Genomic DNA, 26,120 nt, shown 5'->3' with positions numbered 1-26,120 from the left:
CAGGAATAACACAGCCACTCTATCAACCAGAACATACTGTATAGCTAATCCGCGGCTGCCCAATTGGAGAGTGCCTTACTTATTTATTCTCCTCTTGCCAATTGAATCTGCCCGTTCATGCGTAAAACCGTTCTCAACGAGAGGAGGGGGCATGCCTTATATGGTAGTTTTGGCCTTATATGGTGGGGTAGGGGGGGGGGGGGGGGCTACAAGCACGTCTGTTTAGTGTCACTTTCACCAAATTCTAACTATGATTCTCAGAGATGGGACAGGCTGCCGACGGGTGAAGTACATGATTGGCAAAGATATCTGCTTGTAAATATACTGCATCTACCACAGAGCACTCCATCCATGGTTAATCGTCATTTCTTTCAGTCCTCATCGTGGCGCACAACATTAGAGGAACGAAAGCAACTTTTATTTTGGTATTGCACGTCCGTATGAGTTCACAAGACAACTTCGATCACATAATTGCGTAGAACTATGGTCAGTATTGTTCTTTTGTGATTGAGAGAAGATGTTGATTTAGTTCAGTTCGATTATTAAGCAGAATAAGATTCGAGGCAGTCGATATTCATGAACATGACACTTTAACGACCACTTCTCCATTCTGTACATGCTGTTGGTCGACTTTTCAAAAACACGAAGTTTTTGAGAGAGAGTGTTTATGGATTTCTCCCGAGAGGAGAACACTGGCAGTAGGCTCCATTCTTACGAAATAGTCATGTTGATACCGTGCTGTCTTCGTAAACTTTGATAGAAGTTTACAGACGATACGTTTACGACAGGGACATTTGATTAACGAATTAAGAACATCTATTTGAGAATATATTAAATACTTTTTGGAGGAAGTGGGAAGCGCCTTTTCGCTCTGCCTTGTTTTCCCAAGACGTCAGAACGGATTCTTATCTCCTCCCCGCGCTACGGAGTTGGACTTGTATCTGTTGTTTAACCAAAGTGTTTTAGGATAGCATGGCAATGGTAGTAAACCAGTGGCAAGAGAACATTTCGGCGGATCCCGGGTCCCAGCTCCAGATTTGCAGTCAGGAGCCTGGCGGGACACCGGGAACCCCCTCTGGTTCCACCCCGGGGAACGATGCACTTTCCGGGGACAAGATCCCCAACGTGGACTGCATGGTGTGCGGGGATAAGTCCAGTGGCAAGCATTACGGCCAATTCACCTGCGAGGGCTGTAAAAGCTTCTTCAAACGTTCGGTGCGACGGAACCTCAGTTACACATGTCGGGGGAACCGGGACTGTCCCATCGACCAACATCATCGAAACCAGTGCCAGTACTGCCGACTGAAGAAGTGCCTCAAAGTCGGTATGAGAAGAGAAGGTAAGACAAGATTTTAGATTCGTTGAAGACTGTATCCTTTATGTAAATGTAATGTAAACTAATACAATTTTCAAATTGGTTTTGGCGGACGTTTGGTGTCACGAATATCGGTGCGTAAAGTTGAAACCATATAACGTTAGCGCTTTAACGATAGATATCAGTGTCTTATATATTTCCTGCTTCTATCAGTCATAGTTCTCCTAAAAGGCATTTGTAGTCTGCTGTAACGCAATGCTTGTTGTTTCAGATCGTCTACCCTTGTATTTCCTATTCAATCCATGGTATGCAATTATTTTTCTCCCCTCGGAAAAGGGCTCCCTTTGTCTCCCCATTAATTCTGGTGTTTGCTCCCCGACACCCTATTCGTTTACAAGAGGGCCCGCTACATGTATTGTATTGTGCATGTTTAAGAACTTGTCAATTAGTGCGAAAGATGAACAGTGGCAACGTGTTCGGAAAGCACTGCGTTTTACTTTTAATCAGTCAGCTAGGACCTTGCTGCGTCATGTTCAATCAGACGAGCTGTGTAAATTATAACACGCGAACCAGACACTCGAAATCCTCACAAAAGCTTTGCACATGCATGTCTCAATGTCGTTGTACTCTGTGTTTTATGCGTTATCCACCAACAATACATTTCTATAAACATAAATACATGCATCGCTGTGCAGTGTAGTCTACTCTGGAGTCAACCTTGTTAGCTTATTGGAATAGATTTTATCGCAAATTATATACTGTAATTATTGATAAACCTGGCCACGCAAGCTGTTGTGGATACTCCAAAAGGTTCCTATGATATGACCATAAACAGTGCAAATAGTGACACAAACTGTAGTCAACAGAAGACGCGCGCTCTGTGCATGAAGCACGCTGTGTTTAACTTCCAGTGTTTGAGTGTATCTAGCAGGCAGGCCTATTACAAACGAGGTCTTGAATACAGTAGCCTCTGTCATAATGAACTATACAATGCATTTTAGGTGGAAATACCCGTTCTATCGCCTAAAATTATCCTCCAATGGATCTCGTTAGTGTGCTAGTGTGTACGCTGTACATAGTTCATGTAAAGCAAAGCACTGCAGGGTCAATTTTGTCGGCCATGGCCCTTTCTGATTGAATGAACCCGAGGAAGTATCCTGACGCACCGCAGTCTGTTGACCTTTAATCTACATAAACACACTCAATATGTTATCAGACCATTATTTGGCTACATTATATATTAACTACTGTTTTGCTATGTTACTATTATATGGCCTAGATTATTATTCAGCATAAACACGATTAAAAAAAATCGAAATTCTTTCAAGTGTTGAATAAATTGGTACAGGTCAATCACACGCAAAACAGACTCATCCTCTTTGTGGATTATAGGCTTAGAGACGTGTCTTCGTAAGTGTCAGTGCATTTGAGGACAATTTTAAAATATTGCACTTCTTTAAAATATTAAAAGTGTTGATTGTAAATTGAAGATGACGACGTGGTTAATGCAGGCCTTTTCTAATTGACATTCAATCAATCATTATAATTGAAATGTTATGCATACTTGTGTTGTACTACAACCAAGTGTTAACAATGCTTTTAAACGGCAACCTGTGTCAGGTAGTAAATACAACATATTTAATTGTTTTCTTTAGGCCTACCAATAATTTTCAAACACCAAAAGAAAAACAAATTAACTTTTTAGTCAGATTATAATAACCAAAATATTAGAGGCATTATTTGGTGTGAAATAGTCTACATATATGTTTCTAACTCGGCAATAGGGCCTAAGATAATGTCCTGCTAACCATTTGCCCTGAAATGTTCAGAGGTAGACTAATGGTGGGGGAAATTAATACTAGAAGCACCAATTGCACACATTTCAATTCAGCATTGCAATCACATAAAAAACTTACTGGTAGCAGCGAGAAATCAGTAAGACTACACCCCCAAAGCTTATTTTCGTCTTCCTCAGAGGTCATACATAAGTCATGTTTCTTCTACATAATGCACCTGGGTCGGCTGATGAGAGAAGGCTATTGGGCTTTCTGAGTTATAATCCCTGTGAATTTTGGAACATTTTGGAAATAATCTCAAATTGATTGTTGAAACTATCAATAATTAACTTTGTAATAGTTATTCAAAAACGAGTGTTTGCTCTTGGGTTAAAGCAGAGGACTGTCACGTCTTTAAAAGTCATCAGAAATATCTTCTTTCATTTTCCCAAATATAAAGAAAGCACTACAAGTTATTGCCTACTTGTGTTATGCAAGCCATGCACAAAATAATCATCTAAATATCACGCTATTCTCGACACATGGATTGGTAACCAGTGGGAAGCCAGACGTCCCCAAAAAATTGACCAAGAAAAAATATATACTGAACAAAAATATAAAGGGTTGGTCCCATGTTTCATGAGCTGAAATAAAAGATCCCAGAAATTTTCAACACGCACAAAAAGCTTATTTCTCAAACAAAATGGCACAAATTTGTTTACATCCTTGTTAATGAGCAAATCCCCCTTTGCCAAGATAATCCATCCACCTGACAGGTTTGGCATATCAAGAAGCTGATTAAACAGCATGACACAGGTGCACCTTGTGCAGGGGACAATAAAAGGCCACTCTAAAATGTGCAGTTTTGTCACACAAACATTTTAGCCAGGTAGCCCAGGACAACAATACAAAAAAGCATGTACTGTATGACAGAGTGATAGACTGTTTTGTCAACTTGAAAGAGAGGAGGATGGCATTGGCCTTTCTCTACAAGTAGGCTGAATCAACATGTTTTTTCTACTTGCACACACGTGCACACACACACACAGAATTGGAACCATGGACAGCCACATCATATTTAGCTTATGATGATTGGACTGAATTGTTTTTTGTATATTTTAGTTGTCACTGTATTTGACTAAGCATAGGTGATTGATGATGTTGAAATGTTGAAGTTGAAATAGTGCTGGAATAGTGGAAGTAGCTCCTGTTTTCTTTGCGACTTGCGATAACTCTCCGGGGTTCTAAATCAATAGTTGTTTAGTAGTCCAAGAATGTCAGAAACATTAACTTGCTTGACCATACTGTAGGTCATGTAACTGTTTGTTACATGCAAAATGATTGGGGGCTTCACTGGACAGATTATAGGTTATAGAGCAAACAACGCAATTATCACAACACATAGGTTGTAATATGGCTTTTTTTCTGGCTTCCCCAGTGATTTTACCCACGCCCTTCTACTGTTGGTAACATTGTTAAAAGTAATGTATTGATGGAGTAGTAGGCCTCTACCAGTGGAAATAAACAAATAGAGCATAATATCTGCAACAAAGCATATAAAAACAAACCTGACAGGTTATGTTTGTGGTTACGTGGGCCTTTCTTGTTGACCAAGTCGGTGCCCCACATCTCCCCTCCCTCTCCAAAAATGCACCACTCCCTAGTGGCAAATTCTGTTAAAAATGGCAACTTTTTAGTAAGGTACAAAAAGTGAGGGAGTAATTGATCCAATCCATGCAGTAACTGGCTCCAAAATATACCACACACACATCTGCATTATTTAAGACAAGTTTCACATTCGCTGGTGTTGTACGTGGCTAATTCTGGAGTGTTATTTGGACAGTCCAGTTGATCTTTAGGGTGACCCTTAGTATGTAACTTGACTGAGAGGTCACTCTATTTCAGCCCACATACATATCTAATATCTTGTGTTAAAGGTTGATTTATACTAAATAGTCATGTAAAAGGTCATATTTACCTCTTTGCTGCTCTACCTGTTTGGCACCTCTGGCATCTCCATGTTTCTCAATGACATTCCTGCTTAGAGTAGAACACTGGTTTAAGGCATGAGGAGGGAGTGAGGAAGAAAGAGACAGTGAACCTGTGCAACTGGCTGACAGTTCCTTGGGCTAGTTGGGAGTGAAGTGCATTTCATGTTCTGCTGTCTGAATGTTCCATATGTGCTCCTTTGACCTTAGTGGGACCAAAAAAGATCAATATAGACTGATGTTTGTCAAATTCACACGTTCGAAGAACACACTGTATACTTGACACATAGACAATTTTACATTCACAACTAACAGCCTTCTCATGCATACAATACATTCCCTACCAGCTACCACACATAGTGAAATGGTCACAGATACGAACTCACATGGTGACATGCACCCAGATATTGGCATGGGCAGGCACACTATCCATTAGAGTACACACTCTAGAACAGAAGTCTCCAACCTTTTCTAGCACGGGAGCTACTTTTAAAAAATGAAACGTGTCGTGAGCTACTCATTTTTTTCTATGTTTTCTGTCAATATACCTGGTAAAATAATGGTTAATAAACAAGGGGGGGTCCTATATAATTTTTCTTCCAAATTCTATTTTATATTTTCCCAAATGATTTTATATTTTCTGTTTTTTTCACTCTCAAAATTGCAATTATTCATAGAGAAACAACAAAATTGGATGTTCTGATTCCATGTGAAAGCTTACATCAAATCAGAATACCCATTTTTAAAAGTTTGGAATAAAACTAACTAATTCCTTTTTTTGTGTAATTCCCCTTTAGTTGTGCATCTGTCCCTTTAATTGCACATCTAGCAAGTGAGGATTGTGCCGTCGAATGTGCTGGTCCAGTGATGGTTCTGTACTGCAAATGCTCATTTATTGGCAAAGTTTTCAAATAATAGATACAAATGATATACTTACTCATGATATACTTCTGCCAGGTATGCCTACTTTGCAGTTAACATTTAATTGAGAAGGATTGTATGAAGGTGGCGCCGAAGAACATGGCTGACGTTTTACATTCTCCCAACCAATTGTGCAATTTTGTAATTTTTTGGGCGTTTTGTGTAACTTATGTTTTTACTTATTGTGAACATAATGTTGCTGCTACTGTCTCTTATGACCGAAAATATCTTCTGGACATCAGAAAAGCGATTACTCACCGCGGACTGAAAGAAACATTTTACTTTAACGAGTCCGACGAGAAGGATATCCTGATTTCACTGGAACAGGCCCAGACCCGCACCTTTTGCGTGAAGAAAAGACGCCGGAAAAAGGGACGCATGCTGAGCGAAGTAAAACGGACAATATAGAGCTGGCAGGATTTTCCATACACCGGCACAACAGAGACGCTACCTCTGGTAAGACGAGGGGTGGGGGTGTGTGTCTTTTTGTCAATAACAGCTGGTGTGCGATGTCTAATATTAAAAAAGTCCCGAGGTATTGCTCGCCTGAGGTAAAGTACCTTATGATAAGCTGTTGACCACACTATCTACCAAGAAAGTTCTCATCTGTATGTTTTTGTAGCCATCTATTTACCACCTCAAAGTGAAGCTGGCACGAAGACCGCTCTCAACCAACTCTATAAGGCCATAAGAAAATAAGAAAATGCTCACCCAGAAGCGGCGCTCCTAGTGGCCGGGGACTTTAATCCCGGACACCCTAGACCCACTCCAATTCGCATACCACCCCAACAGATCCACAGATGACGCAATCTCAATCGCACTCCACACTGCTCTTTCTCACCTGGACAAAAGGAACACCTGTGTGAGAATGCTGTTCATCAACTACAGCTCAGCATTCAACACCATAGTGCCCACGAAGCTCATCACTAAGCTAAGGACTCTGGGACTAAACACCTCCCTCGGCAACTGGATCCTGGACTTCCTGACGGTCCTCCCCAAGTGGTAAGAGTAGGTAACAACACGTCTGGCTGATCCTTAACACTGGGGCCCCTCAGGTGTGTGTACTTAGTCCCCTCCTGTATTCCCTTTTCACCCACGACTGCTTGGCCAAACACAACTCCAACACTATCATTAAGTTTGCTGACGACACAACAGTGGTAGGCCTGATCACAGACAATGATGAGAGGGCCTATAGGGAGGAGGTCAGAGAACTGGCAGTGTGGTGCCAGGACAACAACCTCTCCCTCAATGTGAGCAAGACAAAGTAGCTGATTGTGGACTACAGGAAAATGCGGGCCGAACAGGCCCACATTAACTTTGACGGGGCTGTAGTGGAGTGGGTCGAGAGTTTCAAGTTCCTTGGTGTCCACATCACCAATGAACTATCATGGTCCAAACATACCAAGACAGTCGTGAAGAGGGCACAACAAAACCTTTATCCCCCTCAGGAGACTGAAAAGATTTGGCATGGGCCCCCAGATCCTCAAAAGGTTCTACAGCTGCACCATCGAGAGCATCCTGACCGGTTGCATCACCTCCTGTTATGGCAACTGCTCGGCATCTGACGCTATGGCACTACAGAGGGTAGTGCGAACAGCCCAGTACATCAGTTGGGCCAAGCTTCCTGCCATCCAGGACCTATATAATAGGCAGTGTCAGAGAAAAGCCCATAAAATTGTCAGAGACTCCAGTCACCCAAGTTATAGACTGTTTTCTCTGCTACCGCACGGCAAGCGATACCGGAGTGCCAAGTCTAGGACCAAAAGGCTCCTTAACAGCTTCTACCCCCGAGCCATTATACTGCTGAACAAGTCATTAAAATCGCCACCGGACAATTTACATTGACATCTCCCTCCCCCTTGTACACTGCTGCTACTCACTGTTTGTCTGTTGCCTATGCATAGTCACTTCTCCCCCACCTACATGTACAGATTACCTCAACTAGCCTGTACCCCCCGCACACTGACTCGGTACCGTTGCCCCTGTATATAGCCTCGTTATTGTTATTCTTATTGTGTTACTTTTTATTATTACTTTTTATTTTAGCCTTCTTGGTAAATATATTCTTCTTCTTGAATTGCACTGTTGGTTAAGGGCTTGTAAGTAAGCATTTCACGGTAAAGTCTACACTTGTTGTATTCTTGTGCATGTGGCAAATAATGTTTGATTTGATTTGATTGGGGGAAAGTATTTCTGTCAACCCACAAAACGGTTATCACATCAGCTGGCTACACACGGAGTGACAAACGCACGCACCACACAGACAGACAGGAGCAATATTGCTGGACATTAATTGGCAGATAGTGTTAGGTTTGGCTTTTTAAGCCAATAGTGACTAACTAGGGGTGTGATAATGTCAATAAATAGTAGCTGGGAGCTTGTGGTGTCTGATACTTCTGAGATTTGTTTATGACAGTTTGCCGTGGAACACGTGAAAATTGCATGTTCTTTCAGAATTGTTTGGCGATTTACTCAAGGTGGGCTGCGAGCTACTTGTAGCTCGCTATCGACCTGCTGGAGACCCCTGCTTTAGATTGTTCATAGTAAGTACATATTTACGACTGTTCATAGACAGAACATTCAAAGACAGATTATCTCAATTCTGACTCCTAGTGTGTGTCCCACAATGGTAAATAACACAGGGAAAGTCCTGTATATTGATATTCAGTTACTCATACATAGGATTGCTACAGTTGGTGAACCTTGGTTCACACCAACCAAACACAGAGACAGATATACTGTAGGTCAACGGGAACCAGAAACTAAACATTAATAATGGACATGTTCAAGGTCCAAATGTGAGGTTGACTCTATTGAGTAAGTACCACGGCTTGCTAACTGACTGCCTTTATTGACTAACCCATACACGTTGTCCAGTTTGTATGAGCAGGCAATCAAAAACCGAAACTAGTTTGCCCCTAAACTCTGGCCCGCCAAAACATTTCCCTATTACAATACTGTCATAGTTTATTGACATGTTAGAATAGGTCTCTTTACGTAAAGCTAATAGGCTAATTCACTCTCCCCAGTCCAAGCTGTCAGTGAGGTTCCAGCACCATGGCTTCCATATTGACAGAGGCCTTGCCATTATTCACTGCCAGAAAGCAGCCTCCATTGAAGTGATAGGCCACGAAGAGACCATTGAGCTAAGGCACTCGTCGTTTCCCATTCTGATAGCCCCACGGCTAGCATTTAATATTTTAGAGGAGGGGGATGTGTGGGGAGGAATAGAGCTCACTCTGCAGAGATGGGCTTCCTTTGACACCTCAAGGTGAATAGACTCCAGTTCACAATACATTGCATGTCATATTGTCATATTTCTTTGTTGAGTCTCTAATTTTCTCTCTTGTCTGTACAATAGCCAGGTTAGCCTATTGCTACAATATGAAAGGCTAGCTTTTACATTGTCTAGCATTATCCATGTCCATTGTTACATTTTGAAGTATTGAGTCCAGGTGACTTTACACCAATTTCCTTGATAAACAGCCATTGAGTTTTAACTCAATGCAATTAAAATGATTGAGTCGCTTGTATAGCATAGCTTTTTTGTGTGATCGAATAGATAGAAAACCAGACCACTCCTTCGTGCAGGGTGCATTTCTGTTATGAATTCACATCTGCTTCATCAAAGCAGCGCCAACGTGACTGGGTGGATATTAAAGGGGCTACGTTTGCAGCTAACGCGTCTGAGCGTCCTCACCGGGAGCTCTCTCCATCCCTGTCTGTCTGAATCTCTCTTTTTCCCTGTCTCTTTATCCGTTGCCTCTCCCTTTCCATACAATGTCATACTTCACTCTGTTTCCCTCCCTCTTCCTCGATCCCATTGTCTCTTTCAAGGGTTCCCAAACTTTTTTACTATGGCCCCCCTTTCCAGCATTGAGGAATATACCGTGCCCCCCCCCACGCGCACACGTCACATCTATTTCTATGGGCACAAGCACGGTTCATGACACAAACCCTCTTGTTGGTGGAGAGAATTTTGTATGTTGAAAGCTTATTTCGGGGGCGGCAGGGTAGCCTAGTGGTTAGAGCGTTGGACTAGTGACTGGAAGTTTGCAAGTTCATACCCCTGAGCTGACATGGTACAAATATGTTGTTCTGCCCCTGAACAGGCAGTTAACCCACTGTTCCTAGGCTGTCATTGAAAATAAGAATTTCTTCTTAACTGACTTGCCAAGTTAAATAAAGGTAAAATAAAAAATGTCCTGCAATTCTACACATTTTGTCATGTCTAATGTGTATTCATGTGATATTTATAGGTCTCTAAGGTCTGAAATGACTAACATGTCAAGAGGAACTGATGATGCACTACCCAATTTCCAAATTGCACCTTGTGCATTCTACTATTACAACTTTCAAGAGTATGTTTAAAGCCGGACTGAGTTCCTTAATTTATTTATTTTTGTGGGGGGGACCCCACGTCCTCCCTTTCCGATCCCTCGGGGGTGCGCCCCACAGTTTGGGAACCATTTCTCAATTCTCTCCTCTTACACTCACCTTCATCTTCTTTCTCAACCTCCTTTTTTCTCTCCTTTCTTCTCACCCTTTCTTCCTCTCTTTCTCTCCACATCTTTCTCACAGCCTTGCCCCACTTTCCTCTGTGTATTTGTATTTGACTACGGGTAAATGGTTTGACGTTTTGCCCGGGGGTTGGTTCTTCACTGTTACCCTTGCGTGCAGAGTGAGAGCAGTGAACCCAGAGTTCAGAGTTTAACCCAAACTAAAGGAATCTGTGAGAAGCACAGGAATAACACATGAATGTCACACACTCATCAGACACTCCTCTCTGAGCGGGCTTACACAATACAGACTGCTTTACTGTAAATCAAACAAAAAAACTATTGTTGTGTGTATCTGTGTTTTGAATGTTACAGTATGTTGTGTTTTTTGTTAGCAGACTTTTAAGGGACTACATGAAAACCATTATACCACTAATCTCAGTTGACAATGAGGCTGTGCCAAATCTGTCATGCTTCTAGTACATAGCCCCTGACTATGACCTTTTACAGTAGCAGATAGTCCTTAATTGTATTTATCTACAATAGTTTGCTCAACTGTCTTGTACTTCTAGCAGTGACTAAAGGCTAAATAAGGCCAGCCGTGGTAAGATGAGGCGTGCTTAACTCCACCGCCACACACTCCCTGTGACTCGCTGTCGTGGTGTTTTTTAAAAGTCACAGCTGAAATCGCCCATGATACCTGTTTCGTGCCCTTTTCTCCCCTCTGCCTTATTTATGTACCATGAGGTTTGATGTATTGCCATGGTCTTTCTGTTTGGGGTTTTAGGCTCTTTCGTTGTTTGGTCCCACTGTTTGCCAGTCTTTCCAACCACACTAGGCCACCGCCGACCAATTAGAAATCGATTATGGCAGGCATTCAAATCTGTCCCTACATCTCTCTCTCTCTCTCTCTCTCTCTCTCTCTCTCTCTCATCCAATGCCACTCACTGTCTTTCTCCCTCTCCCTTTTACCCTGTCTATGCCCTTCTCTCCCGGTCTCATTCATTTCCCTTGCTCATTCACATAGAGATGCTGTTGATCAAAGAGGCCTTTCAGAAGACAAGTGGAAGTGGTGGATTTGGCGTCTGGTGGATTATGGCATTAATCATTATGATGTATTGATACATCTTTTTTAAATTCAGATAGTTATAACATACTAACCTCTAATGAAGGACAACAGTGCTCTAGAAAAAAGTTCAGATTTGAGTACGACCAGGAGTTTTTTTTTTGTGAGTGACATGGTATGGCCCATTGTTCAATGCTGTCTCTGTACGCTATGTTGTTGTTTGCAAAATGAGACAACATTCTTTCCCTGGGACAGAAGTTGCTTGAGTTCAAGGGAGACCAATATTTTTTGGTCACAAACCCAAACGTTTTTCTAATCAGTCAACAGTCTTGAAATTCTATGGACGAATCTATTGACTTACTATATTCTTGAGTGATTTGACCTGTCCTCTTTGATACACTGTAGTGTGTTCAATTTCCACAGCTGTTGTGTCGAAGGACAGGTGATGCTGAGTTTCAAAGTATTTTCCAAACCCTAGCCCTCCTCTCTCTCTCTCTCTCTCTCTCTCTCTCTCTCTCTCTTTCTCTCTCTCTCTCTCTCTCTCTCTCTCTCTCTCTCTCTCTCTCTCTCTCTCTCTCTCTCTCTCTCTCTCTCTCTCTCTCTCTCTCTCTCTCTCTCTCTCTCTCTCTCTCTCTCTCTCTCTCTCTCTCTCTCTCCCTCTCTCTCTGTCTCTGTCTCTGTCTCTCTCTCTCTCTCTCTCTCTCTCTCTCTCTCTCTCCCTCTCTCTCTCTCTCTCTCTCTCCCTCTCTCTCTCTCTCTCTCGCCCCTCTCTCCTACACTATTTTCTCTTGCTCTTCTCTCTGTTAACCTTTTCTATCACTCATTCTGTCACTACCTCTGCCTTCCCTCATCACCTCTCTTTCCCCTTCCCTTCCCTTCCCTTCCCTTCCCCTTCTCGTGCTCTCCCCTCTCTCTCCCTCGTTCTGTAACTGTAGATGGAGTTATTAGTCAGACAGCGGGGATGACTGAACAGGTGTTTTCCAAATGGGCTTTGAGCCGCCACATCATAGTTCGGCGGGGGTGGGGATGTGTGCTTAGCCTCTGCGTGCCCTCTTCCTCTTCGGCTGAGCCATTTGGCAGTGGGGGGGGGGGGGGGGGGGGGGGGGGCAGAGGTGTAAAGAACCGTAGTGTCTTTACTGGCTGCTGGTTGCCATTACTCACTGATGCACGGCACCGGGGTCTGCCGGTCAGGAGACAGAGTGCCGACACATTTAGAGCCGCAGAAATTACCCCCCCGTTTCTCCACACTTTGCGCCCCCCACCTCCAACCTCCACCCTCCTTCCTCCTCTCCCCAGGCACCCGCCATGACATGTCTTTTAGCTGCTAGCCCCAGTGTGATTTGGCCCTATATATTCCCATTGAGAAAGAGCAGACTCGTCTGAGTGCCTCTAGATGGTGCTTTATGACACGGTGGTAATTGCAGCCTACTAAATCAAGCCGGTTAGTGCTGGATGCAGTAATGACGACGTGATGACAGAGAAGCTTCAGGTCCTAAATGTTACTGTAACTGTGCCAGCCTGGATTGAAATAAAATCTAATAGGGTGCAGCCACATGAATGAACGAAAGGTGCAGTAGTCTAACCAAGTTAGCTCCTACTGTACCTGCACCACGCCAAACAATTAGCTTCTAGCACTTGTGTATTCGCTTATGAAATGTCAAAAGAGGGCAAATGTATTTTGCTCATAAAATTCAAATGCCATATCTTCTTATTCTCTAAACCCTTTCTTTCTTTCTCTCTCTCCCTCAGCTGTCCAGAGAGGCCGCATGTCCAACTCCCAGTCTAGCCCGGGTCAGTACCTGACCAATGGCAGCGACCCTTACAATGGGCAGCCCTACCTATCAGGATTCATCTCTCTGCTGCTGCGCGCCGAGCCCTACCCCACATCCCGCTACGGGTCCCAGTGCATGCAGGGAAACAATTTGATGGGCATCGAGAACATCTGCGAGCTGGCCGCACGGCTGCTCTTCAGCGCTGTGGAGTGGGCCAAGAACATCCCCTTCTTCCCTGACCTTCAGCTCATGGACCAGGTGAGGAGGACCACCCTGATTCCTGGCTAGAAACTATGCCTGACTAAATGTTTTGTTATGCCTGACTAGAAAATATAAATTATGAATGCTTATAGAGATGTGGTATGGTCACTTTATTTGGGTAGTCCCTTATGGGTCTGTCTGCATTTGGTACGTCATGTAAAGGTTCAATTGTGGGTTCAGCAGCCTTTAAGTTGGAGCATATCACTAACACTTGCCATACTCAATCATCTGCATAAGGAAGATAAACACTGTTATCCCTGTTTCCCAGAACCACCCTCTGTCTACTCTGAACTAACCAATTCTACCATCATTCCTCCCGTGCCCTAGGTGGCGCTCCTGCGCATGTCATGGAGTGAGCTGTTTGTGCTGAACGCGGCCCAGTGCTCCATGCCGCTGCACGTGGCGCCCCTGCTGGCGGCGGCTGGCCTGCACGCATCGCCCATGTCTGCGGAGCGCGTGGTGGCGTTCATGGACCACATCCGGGTGTTCCAGGAGCAGGTGGAGAAACTGAAGGTTCTGCAGGTGGACACGGCTGAGTACTCCTGCCTCAAATCCATCGTGCTCTTCACTTCCGGTGAGTGGCGTTGACTTTAGTGGTTTCTGTTTCTATATGTCTTTGTTTATGTCTATCTGTAGGATAGTTTGTGTTGTATTTTGTGCGGAACTACACATATAGCTAATAGTGGTCACTCCAGATAAGTTAGTAGACGTATAGAGTCTGCAATACAGCATGTGGTTAACAACCAAGTGGTTAACAATGCCTTTGTAAACAATGTATCAATAATGTATGGATACCATACAAATATTATCATGGATAGACTACTTATGAGATAAAGAAGCGTAGATATTGGTGAAATAGCAATATAAAAACAATAGTTTGCTTATTGCTTTGATAAACCACTTTTGCCACTGTATGAGGCACAGTAGAAAGTTATGGTTATTCTACACCACCCAGAATGCTGTCAGATCTGGGATTGAGATGTGTGGAGGACTCATTGTTTATGACCCAGGGGGTATGAGTGTGAGAGAACCCAACTCTGAGGTCTTGCTTTTTGTTTCCTGTCGATCACCCTTTTCCTTGTCTCCGTCACACTGCTTGTCAGAATAACTATGCCCGCAGTCTTCAATTTGGATGGCTGAAGAACCCCTTTGCTCTCCTAATTTATTTCATCACCCTCCTCTCCTTCACGCTTCCATCTATTATTGAAACCAGTCAGGCAGCCCCTCCCCTTTCCTCCTCTCCAAACCCCAGCCCTCTCACCCCTGCCCCCACCACTGTGCTTGAATTATTCATGGTGGGTTGCAGCGACAAGAGGGATTCGCCACAGCCCAGGCCCTGACCTACATAACCCCTGTAGCCCTGAGCATCCATGTGATCCGTCCCACAACTCCAGCCAACACACATGCACGTACACACAATGAGATAGACAGACCAGTCGTTGACCAGGCCCCCCCCATTGAGACCTGCCTGCATGAGCTAACAAGGACAGACAAACTCTCAATACCCCTTCTCACCTCCGCCCACAGACATTCCACCCTATATCCCAGTTCCATCACCCCGAATCAAAGAGCGGCCATCTTACCACTGCCACCATCTTCATCCCCAGAGTGTGGCTGTGTGTGCTCAGGGAGCCAGACAAAGGGAAGTGGTGCCTGTAAAGGATGCCTGCGGAGGTGTCGGAGTTGCATGCGAGGGTTCAGTCACACAGACAGCCCTTGCTTTCTCAGCCACTGATGCCTCACACAGACCCTAAAATTGCAGATAGCTAAAAAAAAACTACACACCTGCCCTCAAAGTGGGAAATGTGTCAGAATTTGCAGTTATACTCCCCCTGGGGGGCCCTATGTGACAAAAATATGAGGCATATTAATCTTTTGTTATGCGGAACTGATGCTCAGCAGGACCAATATTGCACAGGGGGCCGATTAAAGGGTACTGTGACAAAGGGACTAACGTGCTGGGTGGTGGGTAAAAGATCCTGTCCCAGTGCTTCTGCTGCACACTAGAGTAAAGCACTTGGGAGAAAATTACCCTCACTGTTCAATGCAGCCTTTAAACAAGGTTCATACTGGGGACAGAAACACGGGCACAGTAGTACTGAATGTGCAGTACGGTACCGTGCAGTACAGCACAGCACCGTGCAGTACACTAAATGGGACTTTGTTTTGAGTTCACCCACCTCTGACCCCATAACCACCGAGCTCGAAGGGTGTGAAAAGTATCACACACAGTCAACACACTCTCTGTGTGGTGTGAGACTCACACCAGGGACTGGTGCTAGGGGAGGTGTGAGACTCACACCAGGGACTGGTGCTAGGGGAGGCGTGAGACTCACACCAGGGACTGGTGCTAGGGGAGGTGTGAGATTCACACCAGGGACTGGTGCTAGGGGAGGTGTGAGACTCACACCAGGGACTAGTGCTAGGGAAGGTGTGAGACTCACACCAGGGACCGCTGCTAGGGGAGGTGTGAGACTCACACCAGGGACCGGTGCTAGGGGAGGTGTGAGAGCATGGACAAAACCTCGACCCACAACTGAAGGCAAATGGAATTGTATTCCACTACATTGAATTACATATTTACATAAGAATACTGACATTTCAGCTCTAATGTATGTACGTAGCTGGACACAAATTCACATTGCAATTCAGTGTTAGGTCAACTCATCAAAACCATAATGAACCAGAAACTCATCAACGCCTAATCTTCTCCTCCCCTTCTCAGATGCCATGGGCCTGTCGGATGTGGCCCACGTGGAGAGCATCCAGGAGAAGTCCCAGTGTGCCCTGGAGGAATATGTGAGGAACCAGTACCCCAGCCAGCCCAACCGCTTCGGCCGCCTGCTCCTGCGGCTGCCCTCCCTCCGCATCGTCTCCTCGCCCGTCATCGAGCAACTCTTCTTTGTGCGCCTGGTGGGCAAGACGCCCATCGAGACGCTGCTGCGCGACATGCTCCTCTCCGGCTCCAGCTACAACTGGCCCTACATGCCTGTGCAGCGCGACCGCCCCATCTCCCTCCACTACAACGAGAACGGGCCCTGAGGAAGACGAGTCGCTGCGTATTCAGCTCTTCATCCAGCCTTCATCGACCATCCCTCAATCCCTCTGTTTATCTCCTCCATCCATCCCCTGGAAGACCACCACCGTTCCAGCAAAAAGCAGACCGACCACCTGACTATCTCACCACACCCCTCCCCCATTCACACGCCTCTTCTCCAGGGGACCACAGCCAATAGAGAGACTTGGTGGCTGCCATGGCCCCTCCTACTTCGCCAACGCCACGTTTGTGAGGTGGCACTAGACGGGCCGGTTGGCAGAAGGGTTTTTCTCCTGCAGCTCTGTAGGACTCACGCCGTTAAAGGCAATTTTGTCAGTCTTGGACTCGAAGCGGTTGCGGCTACTGGCGACGCAGTCATTCTATTGTTGGCACTATGCTTGCATCTAAAGGACACGTGTCCAAGAATCTCCACTGTCTGGCGATTTAGAGCAAGGCCTTTGCCGATAGAACTGCTTGACCGAGAGAGCCAGGCCAAAGGTTCTTCATCAACCAATTATTTTTTAATAAACCAGAAGCCATTAAAAAATGAATGCCAAATTTCCTTGGAATTTTCAGAAGACATTTATTGTGCGTGTGTGTGTGTGTATTAGCACTGTTTATAATGAGAGAAATTCATGATTGTGTCCATATGTATGTCATTGACTCATAGACATCCACTTTAAGGGGTATGTTGAGACTAGCTCAGGTTCAGGATGGGGAGACAGGACAGACAGGACAGACAGGACAGGACAGACATGCCACTAGGAAACAGAGAATCACGCCTCACCCAGGGCAAAACACCTATCAACAGCCTGTATCAAAGTGGAACATGGATATTAATTGTTTGGATTGTCTTTGTGGTAGTGGTGACTAAAATACCTTTTGTTTTGTCTATAATTTGATGTCAGAGGGTGTGGGAAGTTGCAAATAAAAAAAATAAAAATAGGCACTTGCAATGTGAAACTATCCAGAACCCACACTCGACCTACTCCCATCATAAACACAGCACTGGTAGATTCTTCCTCAGCTGCCATTTTGAGGTCAAAACTACAGGGCCACTAACTGGTAATGGTCAGTGTACTTCTGCCACTGTTTCAAAGCGGAATATCATACAAGTATCCCTTCATAACATCTACATAATGCTGTCATAGAAATGACATAACACATGCCAGTTAATGCCAGTTAGTTTCATGTCACAATCACATTTGATGTTTTTGTGGAAAATGTAAATTGTTATGGAGCCTGGATCAATACGCATTTGAAAACTCTAGTTGTACTTGCCTTAGAACAAGATTTTGTCACTGAGCATTTATTTTATGACTGTGCCATAATCTGAAGTTACCTGTTATGACAGGCAATATGTCCTCCACATGACATTGTCATGTAGAGGTAGAGACCACCTCAATTCAATTGTCATTCAAGCAGCATACTAGTACATTGTATCACTAACCTCCAAACCTCCATTAAAGTTACAATGGTCATCTAATGTGATGTAGCATAGATATTATTATGTGTTTGAGTTACCATCAATTGATGACGGCTGTAAGGCAACACTGATTGTTGGACGACCAGTCTGTTTTTTAACGTGGCACTGTGGTATCAGCAACAATTATTGGGATTTGAAAGCCATTGGGACCTTGGAGAGCAGGACTGTCTGTTGATGAATTAGTTCACAGAATATTTCTATAAGAGTTGTTTTTTTCTCTCTATTTTTGTTTGGAAATTATGGATCCATTAATTGAAATAAACATATGTTGTTCACAGTTATTTCTCCGTCTTGTGTTGCTATGATCTCAACCACTTGTAAGACCTATGCGAACCAGCTAACATCCTACTCTATGAATGTATTGCCTGCCTAATGCTGTTAAAACATGACTTACAGATGTCATAACCAGTCATAACCATGACTAACATTTTAGATGTTTAAGTAGACTATCAAAAGTATATTCACTTCAAACACCATGGCATATTCTGTCATTATGACTACAACATAATACAACTAAATGATCTTTTTACCAAAGAACAGGCTGAAATCAGGTGATACACCAAGTCAATATGAATTCAAGTGGCCATTTTAGACCAAGCTTATGACAGATGGCTCAAGTCATATGGGTAATTCCATGTAGTGCAGTCCATTGGCCATGAGTAGTAGTCACTCAGTGTGGACAGTGTGTTTATCTCGAGTTGTTTGGATATGATGGGGTACAGAGGCATGAAACAAATCAATAGTCTTAACCAATCAGTGAGAAACAAAGTGGGGGACTCCCCAACTCTCACTGCAGGGTGCAGCCCAAATGTTGATACACCCCTGCTGTTCGTGTGAGAGATAGAGTGTAAACAAACACTCTGACCTCTCACTTAATGATGTATGTGTGTGTTTGAGTCAGGGAGAAAAAGAGAGAAAAAGAGAGAGAGAGAGAATCAAGAGAAAGTGCACACATGGTCTTTGACCCTTCAGTTCAAGGTGGTGTGTGTGTGTGTGTGTGTGTGTGTGTGTGTGTGTGTGAGAGAGTGGCTTGGTGGGTGGGTACTGTATGTGTAAACAACATCTGTGGTCCTTCACTCGGAGTGGCAGCTCTGTGTCAGCCTGATAAAGGTAAGAGAGAAGAGCTCACAGGTCCTCTGCCTCCCTAAAGACATGCTTTATATTCAGTCATTCTCCCCCCGCCCACTCCTCCCATCACACACCACTACCCCACACTGTAACCTTGTGCCCTTTACACCCCACCTCCCTCCCACCAACTGCCTTACAGCCTTCTCCCTCCACAGTACCCTACCCTTCATAGCCTTGTTCTGTTCCCCTCCCCTCTCACACTATCCCAGAATGGTGCGTGTGGTGAGTAGGAGAGTGACTTATGCCTTCATTTCAGAGCTGTCACTCCTGGCCAAACACCATGACCCCTCAACCCCCATTTTGGAAGCACACTTTTTTTTCCCTCCCTTGGTATGAATATAAAAAACACATGTGGCCCAAAGGTAGGTGTGTGTGTGTGTGTATATGTGTGTGTATATGTGTGTGTGTGTGTGTGTGTGTGTGTGTGTGTGTGTATGTGTGTGTGTGTGTGTGTGTGTGTGTGTGTGTGTGTGTGTGTGTGTGTGTGTGTGTGTGTGTGTGTGTGTGTACACTACTGGGGGGTAAGGGTAAATCAAACACTGGCATGGCTGCTTTGAATGGCTTGGAAATCATTACTCTTGCCTTCCGTTTTGCACACCTGCCTTTTCGCAGAGAACATTTCAACCTACACATACCATCAAAACATGACCACATAGACATTTGAATCAGTAGGTGGAGTCAAACATCAAATTCGAGGTTGTATAGTACTTCCCCATGTGTGAACATAGAAGTATTTCATTGAATAAACCAATATTGGAACTACCTGCATGCATCTTGAAAATACCTGCATGCATCTAAGCAATCTGGAGGTTAGGCCTCACCAATCAAGGCTCAAGTCAGAGGTTGGGATGATAAATACAATAACCCTGCCGATACGTCACTCGTAGCCTGACAGTAATTGTTCCAGGTCCCATCGCCTCCTAAAACACACAGGTACCTCTGGAGATGACACACACAGGCACCAGTCACATGCATTTAACCCAGACAACTCCTCAATCTGTATTGACAAACACTTCACATTTTGAAAAAGGTTCCGCAGATGAGTAATGCATGTGAGGAAAATCTGTAAAACAAGGCTGGCGGGTTGGGGGGTTTGTATTCCAATTCATCCTGTGTAATTTATATTTCGGGGGATGGGGGAGGGATATGGGGGCTTGTGCTTGATAAACAGGCCAGAGGTTTTTAAACGTGAACGTCAGCCATTACAAGGACGGCCAAGCTGTCTGTCTCCGGGGGATATGGCAGCCCAGGCCGCCATCGGAAAAGATCGATAGGCGAGACATCAGATTGAATTGAGGTCACTCTTTGTCCCCTAAGAGGTCCCACTTACTAGCTCGCACGCAAAAGCTAGATGGGTTGAAGGGGGGGAGAGAGGGATGGAGGGAGGGGGATGGAGGGAAGGAGGGGGATGGAGAGAGGGGGATTTTAGCTGGACAGCTGTATTGGCGACCCATGTCAGAGATACTTTTTTGTCCCACTGTATTTAGTCAGCCACCAATTGTGCAAGTTCTCCCACTTAAAAATATGAGAGAGGCCTGTAATTTTCATCATAGGTACACTTCAACTATGACAGACAAAATGAGAAGAAAAAAATCCAGAAAATCATATTGTAGGATTTTTAATACATTTATTTGCAAATTATGGTGGAAAATAAGTATTTGGTCACCTACAAACAAGCAAGATTTCTGGCTCTCACAGACCTGTAACTTCTTCTTTAAGAGGCTCCTCTGTCCTCCACTCGTTACCTATATTAATGGCACCTGTTTGAACTTGTTATCAGTATAAAAGACACCTGTCCACAACCTCAAACAGTCACACTCCAAACTCCACTATGGCCAAGACCAAAGAGCTGTCAAAGGACACCAGAAACAAAATTGTAGACCTGCACCAGGCTGGGAAGACTGAATCTGCAATAGGTAAGCAGCTTGTTTTGAAGAAATCAACTGTGTGAGCAATTATTAGGAAATGGAAGACATACAAGACCACTGATAATCTCCCTCTATCTTGGGCTCCACGCAAGATCTCACCCCGTGGGGTGAAAATGATGATCCAGAAGAAGATTGGGAGAATGTCATATGGTCAGATGAAACCAAAATAGAACTTTCTGGTAAAAACTCAACTTGTCGTGTTTGGAGGACAAAGAATGCTGAGTTGCATCCAAAGAACACCATACCTACTGTGAAGCATGGGGGTGGAAACATCATGCTTTGGGGCTGTTTTTCTGCAAAGGGACCAGGACGACTGATCCGTGTAAAGAAAAGAATGAATGGGGTCATGTATCGTGAGATTTTGAGTGAAAACCTCCTTCCATCAGTAAGGGCATTGAAGATGAAACGTGGCTGGGTCTTTCAGCATGACAATGATCCCAAACACACTGCCCGGGCAACGAAGGAGTGGCTTCGTAAGAAGCATTTCAAGGTCCTGGAGTGAACTAGCCAGTCTCCAGATCTCAACCCCATAGAAAATCTTTGGAGGGAGTTGAAAGTCCGTGTTGCCCAGCAACAGCCCCAAAACATCACTGCTCTAGAGGAGATCTGCATGGAGGAAAGGGCCAAAATACCAGCAACAGTGTGTGAAAACCTTGTGAAGACTTACAGAAAACGTTTGACCTCTGTCATTGCCAACAAAGGGTATATAACAAAGTATTGAGATAAACTTTTGTTATTGACCAAATACTTATTTTCCACCATATTTTGCAAATACATTTATTAAAAATCCTACAATGTGATTTTCTGGATTTTTCTTTCTCATTTTGTCTGTCATAGTTGAAGTGCACCTATGATGAATATTACAGGCCTCTCTCATCTTTTTAAGTGGGAGAACTTGCACAATTGGTGGCTGACTAAATACTTTTTTGCCCCACTGTATATGGATTTTGTCAGTAAAATGTTCTTTGGGAGTCTGAGCCAAGACATGGTTTTCATTATTGACACATTTTGTTCTATATATGGTCGATGCAAATTCAGAAGTTTAATGTACACTATTAGTGGATTCGGCTATTTCAGCCACACCCATTCCTGACAGGTGTTTAAAATCGAGCACATAGTCATGCGATCTCCATAGACAAACATTGGCAGAAGAATGGCCTTACAGTAGAGCTCAGTGACTTTCAAAGTGGCACCGTCATAGGAACGGGACCGCCGAGTGCTAAAGCACGTATCATGTAAAAATCGCCTGACCTCGGTTGCAACGCTCACTACCGAGTTCCAAACTGCCACTGGAAGCAATGTCAGCACAAAAACTGTTTGTCGGGAGCTTCATGAAATAGATTTCCATGGCTCAAAAAATCGCACACAAGCCTAAGATCACCATGCGCAATGCCAAGCATCGGCTGGAGTGGTGTAAAGCTTGCCACCATTTGGCTCTGGAGCAGTGGAAACGCGTTCTCTGAAGTGATGAATTACACTTCACCATCTGGCAGTCCGACGGACTAATCTGTGTTTGGCGGATGCCAGGAGGACACTACCTGCCCGAATGCATAGTGTCAACTGTAAAGTTTGGTGGAGGAATAATGGTCTGGGGCTGTTTTTCATGTTTCGGGCCAAGCCCCTTAGTTCCAATGAAGGGAAATCTTAACGCTACTGCATACAATGACATTCTAGACAATTCTATGCTTCCAACTTTGTGGCAACAGTTTGGGAAAGGCCCTTTCCTGTTTCAGCATGACACTGCTCTTGTGCACAAAGTGAAGTCCATGTAGAAACGGTTTGTCGAGATCGGTTTGTCGTGAACCCCATCAAACACTTTTGGAATGAATTGGAACACCAACTGCGAGGATGGCCTAATCGCCCAACATCAGTGCCCAACCTCACTAATGCTCTTGTGGCTGAATGGAAGCAAGTCCCCGCAGCAATGTTCCAACATCTAGTGGAAAGCCTTCCCAGAAGAGGGGGGACCAACTCCATATAAATGCCCATGATTTTGGAATGAGATGTTCGACAAGTAGGTGTACAGTTCTTTTGGACATGTAGTGTATGATAAGCAATTTGTGTTGCCTAGTTAGAAATGTTTGTGCATGATGGAAAGATGGATTCATAAAGTGCTAGTAGGTACATAAGATTCAGAAGGAGACCCCCAAAATCATGACCAATAATGGCTCTGTCACTAAATTTAACAGTCAAAAAAAAAAAATTTAACAGGCAACAATGTCAAGGTCATTCACATCCGTTTTATTTATACTGGGTTTTCGACAAAGTCAATTTATCACAGAATGCATGACAAAATATCCAGGCCTGGAACGCTTTATAAGTAAGTCCACTTGACACTTGATATGTAAAGCAATGCATCTTCGAAACTTATAATGAATGTGATATGGGAGTCAGTGTGTGTGGCTAAACAGTGGACTGTTTGTGAAGATGTCCCAAAAGCAATACCCCGTATTCCAGAATCAACAAACCCATTTGACATTCCCAGATCCCTTGAAATGGAAAGCTCATTTTTCCATAACAATCATCCCGGCCATGCAGCATTGGAAGGGAATTGGATCTGCGTCAAGGCAACCCTCTCTCCTCAGATCTCATCAAGGGTGTACAGAAGTCACCCCTCTCCCACGGAAATTGCTACGAAATTGCTACGAACAGAGAGAAATTGTCTGCATCATCGAGGTACGGATCCAAAATGGCATTGCCCCTCAGGAGGAGTGTGCATCCACTGTTCCTGCTATAAATCCTTAAAGAGAGCCCAACTCCAATATCTGGCAACAGCATCAATATTAATGTGGGAGAAAGTTCTTCCAAAGCCGGTTTAGCCACAGAACATTAATATTGATGGTGTTGTGCAGCATCCCCATTGCTCAGTTGGAACTCTAAAATGTTAATGGCAACAGGGCTGGGGTTATAGGCCAATCTCAATGCTGAATATGGACATGGAGATTGAGGTAGAAAGGGACAACGGTCCATTCCAATCACCAGGTCTTCTCCAACATTTTCACCATCACAATTCAAGATGGCGCCAATAGAGAGGGCAGCTTTGCTTCTAGTCCTTAGGAAACTGTGCAGTATACATTTTTTTTATGTATTATTTATTACATTGTTAGCCCAGAAAACCCTTAAGTGATAGTACATACAACTGGGGAGAACTATTGGATATCAGACAGACGTCAACTTACCAGCACTACGACCAGGAATATGACTTTCCCAAAGCGGTTCCTTTGTCTGCACCTCATAAGTCATTTGAACTGATTCCAGAGGCCGACCCAAAACAATGTTGCTGGAGGAGAGGGTGCTGGAACGGTCTTCTAGTGAGGCTTCGGATGTGCACACACCACCCACCGCTCCAGAGTATATTACTCGCTATTGTCCAGTCCCTAGTTAACAAAGTCAACGAAATCTGGGCAAGAGTTGCTTTCCAAGGAGATATCCAGGATTGTAACATACTCTGTTTCACGGAAACATGGTTAGCTGGGGACATGCTGTCGGAGTCCATACAGCCAATAGGATTTTCAGTGCATCGCGCCGACAGGAATAAACATCTTTCCGGAAAGAAGAAGCGCGGGGGTGTATGTTTCATGATTAACGACTCATGGTGTAATTGGAACAACATACAGGAACTCAAGTCCTTTTGTTCACCTGACCTAGAATTCCTCACAATCAAATTCTGACCGTGTTATCTCCCAAGAGAACTCTCCTCAGTTATCATCACAGCCGTGTATATCCCTCCGCAAGCAGATACCAAGACTGCCATCAAGGAACTTCACTGGACTTTATGCAAACTCCTTTTGGCAAATCTGACCATGATTCCATCTTGTTGCTCCCCTGATTTAGGCAGAAACTTAAACAGGAAGCGCCCGTGCTTAGGTCTATCCTATGCTGGTCTGACCAATTGGATTCCACACTTCAAGATTGCTTTGATCACGTGGACTGGGATATGTTCCGGGTAGCCTCAGATAATAACATTGACGTATACGCTGACTCGGTGAGCGGGTTTATAAGGAAGTGTATCGGAGATGTTGTACCCACTGTGACTAAACCTTCCCTAACCAGAAACTGTGGATTGATGGCAGCATTCACGCAAAGCTGAAAGCACGTACCACCGGATTTAATCATGGCAAGGCGACTGGAAATATGACCGAACACAAACAGTGTAGGTGTTCCCTCCGTGAGGCAATCAAACAAGCCTAGTGTTTAGTATAGAGACAAAGTTGAGTCGCAATTCAACAGCTCAAACACGAGATGCACAGATGAAGTCGGAAATTTACATACATCAAATACATTTAAACTCAGTTTTTCACAATTCCTGACTTTTAATCCGAGTAAAAATTCCCTGTCTTAGGTCAGTTAGGATCACCACTTTATTTTAAGAATGTGAAATTTCAGGATATTATAGTAGAGAGAATGATTTATTTCAGCTTTTATTTCTTTATCACATTCCCAATGGTTCAGAATTTTACATACACTCAATTAGTATTTGGTAGCATTGCCTTTAAATTGTTTAACTTGAGTCAAACTTTTCAGGTAGCCTTCCACAAGCTTCCCACAATAAGTTGGGTCAATTTTGGCCCATTCCTCCTGACAGAGCTGGTGTAACTGAGTCAGGTTTGTAGGCCTCCTTGCTCGAACACGCTTTTTCAGTTCTGCCCACACATTTTCTATAGGATTGAGGTCAGGGCTTTGTGATGGCCACTCCAATACCTTAACTTTGTTGTCCTTAAGCCATTTTGCCACAACTTTGGAAGTATGCTTGGGGTCATTGTCCATTTGGAAGACCAATTTGCGACCAAGCTTTAACTTCCTGACTGATGTCTTGAGATGTTGCTTCAAAATATCCACATTATTTTCCTACCTCATGACGCATCTATTTTGTGAAGTGCACCAGTCCCTCCTGCAGCAAAGCAACCCCATAACATGTTGCTGCCAATCCCGTGCTTCACGGTT

The 26,120-nt window shown here is 44.1% G+C and overlaps 1 protein-coding gene across 1 annotated transcript; it reads left to right on the top strand.

The window, feature by feature from the left end:
* The first annotated feature begins 236 nt into the window (after nt 1-236).
* On the top strand, nt 237-18,401 carry LOC139365221 (nuclear receptor subfamily 2 group F member 5). The gene is made up of 4 exons (XM_071102722.1): nt 237-1,339; nt 13,314-13,594; nt 13,925-14,171; nt 16,323-18,401. Exons 1-4 carry the CDS (start codon nt 973-975, stop codon nt 16,637-16,639), a joined length of 1,212 nt encoding a protein of 403 aa, XP_070958823.1. The 5' UTR covers nt 237-972; the 3' UTR covers nt 16,640-18,401.
* The last annotated feature ends 7,719 nt before the right edge of the window (nt 18,402-26,120 follow it).

Source organism: Oncorhynchus clarkii, chromosome 2 (assembly GCF_045791955.1).
Source record: "Oncorhynchus clarkii lewisi isolate Uvic-CL-2024 chromosome 2, UVic_Ocla_1.0, whole genome shotgun sequence".
In the NCBI taxonomy this organism is placed as follows: Eukaryota; Metazoa; Chordata; class Actinopteri; order Salmoniformes; family Salmonidae; genus Oncorhynchus; species Oncorhynchus clarkii.
The sequence above is the reverse complement of the archived record's forward strand: the minus strand, read 5'-3'. Positions and strand labels throughout refer to the sequence as shown.